The sequence below is a fragment of the Gigantopelta aegis genome, chromosome 4 (assembly GCF_016097555.1).
Source record: "Gigantopelta aegis isolate Gae_Host chromosome 4, Gae_host_genome, whole genome shotgun sequence".
Classification (NCBI taxonomy): domain Eukaryota; kingdom Metazoa; phylum Mollusca; class Gastropoda; order Neomphalida; family Peltospiridae; genus Gigantopelta; species Gigantopelta aegis.
The window spans coordinates 11023304-11029757 of NC_054702.1; the positions used below are offsets into that span (position 1 = coordinate 11023304).

The 6454-nt window shown below is 37.2% G+C and overlaps 1 protein-coding gene across 1 annotated transcript; it reads right to left on the reverse strand.

Moving 5' to 3' along the window:
- Positions 1-1350: 1350 nt before the first annotated feature.
- Positions 1351-3985, reverse strand: LOC121372472 (prostatic spermine-binding protein-like). The gene is made up of 2 exons (XM_041498794.1): positions 3321-3985; positions 1351-2149 (listed from the first exon to the last, which is right to left on the reverse strand). The coding sequence occupies exons 1-2, from the start codon at positions 3712-3714 to the stop codon at positions 1818-1820; spliced, it is 726 nt and encodes a 241-aa protein (XP_041354728.1). The 5' UTR covers positions 3715-3985; the 3' UTR covers positions 1351-1817.
- Between the last annotated feature and the right edge of the window lie 2469 nt (positions 3986-6454).

The window sequence follows — 6454 nt, forward strand, 5'->3', positions numbered from 1 at the left end:
CTGGCCCACAATAAATGTATGTCGTGTGTAACATAATAATTACGATATTAAGTGTTAAAAGCCCTTGTCTGATTGACATGTGATTGGATTACATATTAACTGAATAGTTGTAGTCAATCACAGTGTGTAAACAATGATAACTAACATGATTGACATGTGACTGGATTACACATTAACTGAATAGTTGTAGTCAATCACAGTGTGTAAACAATGATAACTAACATGATTGACATGTGACTGGATTACACATTAACTGAATAGTTGTAGTCAATCACAGTGTGTAAACAATGATAACTAACATGATTGACATGTGACTGGATTACACATTAACTGAATAGTTGTAGTCAATCACAGTGTGTAAACAATGATAACTAACATGATTGACATGTGACTGGATTACACATTAACTGAATAGTTGTAGTCAATCACAGTGTGTAAACAATGATAACAACATGATTGACATGTGACTGGATTACACATTAACTGAATAGTTGTAGTCAATCACAGTGTGTAAACAATGATAACTAACATGATTGACATGTGACTGGATTACACATTAACTGAATAGTTGTAGTCAATCACAGTGTGTAAACAATGATAACTAACATGATTGACATGTGACTGGATTACATATTAACTGAATAGTTGTAGTCAATCACAGTGTGTAAACAATGATAACTAACATGATTGACATGTGATTGGATTACATATTAACTGAATAGTTGTAGTCAATCACAGTGTGTAAACAATGATAACTAACATGATTGACATGTGATTGGATTACATATTAACTGAATAGTTGTAGTCAATCACAGTGTGTAAACAATGATAACTAACACACATCTACTTTCTCGTTTTTATTTTACGTATATGTATATAAATATATATTACAGAAATCAATATATAATAAGCCGTTTATTGTTTCGCTTTTAAATATGGCGTGGCGTGAAATTATGAAAGTAGAAATTCATTTGATTTCTATTACCTATTCGTAGAATGTATATACGTGTACATATACAGGTAGATAACAAAAGGCTCACATTACACCAGTAGATATTATTAGCATTCGGGTATTCCATATACATATACTGTATAATACTTTATTTTCGCGTGGAATTTATTTTCGCGTTTTTCGCGTGTGAATGAAATTCGTGAAAATATATTCCACGCGAAAATAAACTTTTTATAAAGGCCGAAAAAACAAAAATAAAAATATGTAGTCTCGTTCAACTATACCATATTAGTTTCCGATGTACGAGGCCAGTAGTAACAAAGCGGTGCTCCCTCCTGTCAAAGTATGATGTCAAACATTTGGTAATTCTGACATACAGTCATAGGGAAGATACCCGCTACATTTTTCCATTAGTAGCAAGGGGTTTTTATGCACCATCCCAGACAGGATAGCGGCCTTTGATATACCAGTCGTAGTGCACTAACTGGAGCAAGAAATAGCATAATGGGCTCACCGACGGATATTGATTCTAGACGGACAGCACATCGGGTGAACGCTTTACCATTGGACTACGTCCAGCCCTGTATGGAAGGAGTGAGGGATGTGTGTGTCTGTATGTATATCTATATATTGTATGTATGTATATCTATACATGTATATTGTATGTATGTACGTATGTATGTATGCATCCTATCAAATTTTAACAATTACAAGGCAAATAGTAAAAAGGTAACTACCATAATATATTAAATACCAAAAACGTAAAAAGGACAATTCACGATCGATGTTGTACCAATTGCTAAAGGCACATGTAGATGTAACAACCTTGATGTGCGATCGATTATACGATTAGTAATAATGACGATTATAATAGCCCCCCCTCCTCCTCCTCCTCCTCCTCCTCCTCCTCACTATCACTGTCGTCATAATCTCCACCCTCACTGTCATATTCCTCAGTGTCACTCTCCTCTACATCTGCATATTCATCATCTCTACCACGACCATCATCGGTCTCATCAGAATCACTCCCGTCGTCTGATTCATCGTCGTCTGATTCATCGTCTTCTTCATCCTCGCTTTGTTCAGTGTCTTCATCTCCGTCATAGTCATCCTGTGAATCAGTGCCCTCGTCAGATAGAGCGAGGTCATCAAATCCGAAATCTGTCTCATCATCACTATCCTCGTATTCCGAGTGTTCTGAAAATAATGAAAATAAATGTTTCATCAGCACTCTCCTTGTATTCTGAACGAAGTGTTCTGTAAACTCATATTTAGTATCGCTATAAAATAATAAAAATAAGGCTGTACTCTGTTCGTAAACAGATATTCAGTATCACTTTATAGAGAAAACTATATGAAAACAATTTGCACTATATTGTTAAACTAATATTCAGTATCACTCTATAAAGAAAGCAGTCTGCACCTATTACTGACATTCGCTATTACTCTATAAGGGAAACAATTTGCATTCTGCACTCTATTAGTAAACTGACAGTCAGTATCACTGTGAGAAAAACAATTGCAGTATATTATGAAACTTATTCAGTATAACTATAAAGAAAACGGTTTGTAGTCATTACTTATAATGAAGGAATATCTGTTTACTAAAATAGTAAAATTTGATCTTTGTAGAGGGATAATGAAGATGGGGGGGGGGGGGATTTATAGAGCCAATTTTGACATATGGTCTTAGAGAGGAAACCTGCTACATGTTTCCATTAGTAGCAAGGGATCTTTTTTATGTACCACCCCACAGACAGGATAGCACATACCAGTTATGGTGCACTGGCTGGGACGAGAAATAGCCCAATGTACCCACCGACAGGGATCGATTAGAACACGAAAGTAAACTAATATGCGGTATATAAAAGCAGAGGCGGACATAGCCAGGTAGTATAGAACTCGCTTGATGTGCGGTCGATCCACATCGCGGGGCTATTTCTAAGTTTTACCCAGTGCACCACGATGTATATCAAAGGTCGTGGTATGTGCTATCCTGTCTGTGGGATGATGCATATAAAAGATCCCTTGCTACTAATCCAAAAAAAAATGTGACAGGGGGTTTCCTCTAAAACTATATGTCAGAATTACCAAATGTTTGACATTCAATGGCCTTTAACCTTTACATAAAGGCAGTCTCCTGTAGAAACACCTAGACGACCAAGATATTACATCTTCCCAAATTGTAATCAATAAATAAATATTTATACGGAAGGGGGGGGGGGGGGGGGGGGCACTGTGAAGTTCGTGATAGTGATGCGCACCCCCAGCACCCACCCCTTTTATCCGCGCTTAGAGGAGCGCCATTGCCTCAACGAAAGCCGTATGATTTACATTCATATATGGAAGCGATACAAAATCCGCCTACCTCCTTCAACAATGGACTCTAGTTCCTCTTCCATGTCCGGGTACCCTCTCACTTCGATACACGTACCGTCGTTTTCGGTAGTGAACTTGAAACTATTGAATGGTGACAGTTTTACTGGAACTTTCCCCACTAAACCGTGTGACTCGAGTATCTTCAAAAGCAGCAAACGTCGGTTTCCTTCCACCACAAAATACTTGCCCTGGTGCTCCATAACAGACATTGGTGGAAAGAAATCTTCCGGACAGTCAGACTCGAGTAAGTCTTCAAGCGTGTCTTGTAACGATGATCCATTTCTGAAATACCGACATATGCTGTCTTGTGCAAATCTCAGCTTTGATGGGTACACATACATCTTTGTTTTACATACACGGGTACGTGTTAAGACTACGTCCATACAGTAACCAATATATAATGAGCAGTTTATTGTTTCGCTTTTAAATTTGGCGTGACGTGAAATTATGAAAGTAGAAATTCATGTGATTTTCATTACCTATTCCTAGAATGTATATACGCGGTAGATAACAAACGGCTCACATTACACCAGTAGATATTAGCATTCGGGTATTTCCTGTACAGTATTTGGGGGAATATGAAAGTAGGAATTCCCGCAAGTGCGTCGCTCGCTCGTTGTCTTTGGCAAGGCACTGTCGTAGTCAATCACACTGTTTTTGTCCTCCACCACATTTTATATTTTTGTTCTTGGCCCACTCCCCAGTTTAAAATCCTGGCCAGTTTCGATAGGTATTAATTAGTAGGTGACGATGAACATTTCGGAATAGAATGGATAGGGCCTACAATAGATGTTTAACTATATGTCAAAATATAATCAATGCAAATAAATAAAGTGACGATCATCATCAAGATAAAAAGTAAAGAGTCAAATAAAAAGAGGGTGTAAAGAACAGCAGAAAAAATTACAAATATCACAGATAGATAAAGTTAAAGTTACAGTGTCTGGTTACCATATTATAACATCATGCACAAATATGAAATACAAGCTCAAATGCACTTTTAAAACACTCATGTGTGTTCGCTATGAACGGAGAACGTCAAAAGTATACGCTCGATTTGTCGCCTGTGCCGCCATTGCTCGGCAAACCACAAACGACAATCTAATTAAAATTAGCTCCACTATTACATGTGGATCTAACAGCAGCCCCTTGGAGCTCATGTCCAGTTGACCTTTCATTCGACCAATCAAAACCTTACTTGCAGAATCATGCCAGTGATTTGAAAAGAATTTGAAAACATTCCGAATTATCCCGAGGGCATATGACATGTTTCGTGTGAATTACGAATGCATTAAATGCGCTCTGTCACGGATGGTGACCTAATTAATGACCCAACAAAGTATTATCTGAAAATATATACATTTGATTTGTCCCTAAAAATACTTTATTTAACCACCTACATAACCACCATCAGGGGCGTGCGCTGGAAATTTTGCAGGGGGTGGGGGGTCGAGGTGTCTGGTGTCTGATGATAACATCTCAGTACTTCCATATCCATTCACAGGAATGTAAATAATCGGCATATGAAAAATATGTTCGCCTTGAGCAGGGGGTGGCTATTTTGATCGCAGAGGTGTGACGTATTATTTTTGAGTCACGTGACGGGCATCCACCGGATTAAAACCAACCTCCGAGTGCCAAGAAAGCGTGGGCGACCTGTTCAAGTAGGAACGCCTGAGCGAAAAAGAAGAAAAATGAATATGCCACAAAGAAGAGGGCTACCTCAGTTGATATCGCCAGTGTCCGACAAAAGTGGGAAATTGTGCGAAAGCGTCATTCATGGTCTCACGAAGAAATGGCCAAGCGACTCATTGACAGGTAGGCTCTCGGCTCTGACTGTTCGTCTTACTTCAATTGTCCATAAAAAACAACAACCTGGTATTATAATTTATACCATTTAAATAATTTATTGGATATGCATACACTATATAAAAGCGGTCACTGTCACATAATTGAGGTTTTAAAACTGAAAAATATCCGCCCGGTCCCCCCTTCCCCTAACCCTAACCTTAACTCCAACCCTAACCCCAACCCTAGCCCTAACCCCAGCCATAATCCCAACCCTAACCCTAACCCTAACCCTCAACCCTAACTAAAAATAATAATGGAGGGGACCGGGCGGATATTATACCTTTAAAACTATAAAATGCTACTATAATTTATAAAGCACTACTGTCGTTAATTTCGTACCAATTTTTTATCGCCCCAATTTTTTTTATTATTATTATTATTATATATATATATATATATATATATATAAATTTGTACAACGTGCTCACTGGTGAAATAAGGACATTTTTAAAGGAAACATTCAATTATACAACGGTTTTTCTGATTATCAATGACTGAAAATGTTTCTTTCATTAATATTTCATTTTTTTTTTTTTTTTGTACAAAAAATTATATTTGTCTATTTTAGCTGCCTTTTATAATGGGTATTTGTTTCTATTGTACATAATAGTAAATATGTAATAGTTTTAATACATATTTGAAACTATTTTACATTGTTTATGTAAATTAAATCAATAAATTTATGCATTTAACTGACCTAGGTAATCTGGCTTTCAGTAAGAAAATAATTTGAGGCATGCCACATGGTTTCTACCAGAGTGTAAAATGGGTATGAGACCATACCCAAATGTTTTTGCAGATTTTTAAATTTTAAGTTGACCGTTTGACAAAATCAATGGCTCCTATCATTACTGTCTGCTTGTCTTAACCCTAAACATAACCCATTGTCTTCCTGGGGGAAGCCCTCCATAGCCCCTATCGACTGTGGTTGCATTCAGCACACGCATTTTAAATATTCAATTTCATAGCTCCAAACCCATAAATTTCTCAATGACAGAAACACTGGCAGAGGGTATGCAATAAAAACCGTTCATAAGTGTACCTAGTCTCCATGTAAATAATTTCAGTTTCATTTTCATTTGACAGAAATAGAAAGGTGGAATTGTTTTTACAAAAAAACACAAATAATACCCTCCCCCCCCCCCCCCAATATATTTCTGTGCAATTAAAAAAGTAAAAGATTTTAGTGCATTTAGAGAAGTGGGGGAGGGGATATTACCATAGTCTGAGAATGATGCTCAGTGCTGGGAAGGACTGTATGTGGTTATGGGT

Bases quoted from the DNA above. Each gene is read 5' to 3' on its own strand.
- LOC121372472 (XM_041498794.1), bottom strand. From the start codon at position 3,714: ATGGACGTAGTCTTAACACGTACCCGTGTATGTAAAACAAAGATGTAT. The intron at 2,150-3,320 runs GTAGGCGGATTT...CATTATTTTCAG, and splicing joins AGAGTCCATTGTTGAAGGAG to AACACTCGGAATACGAGGAT.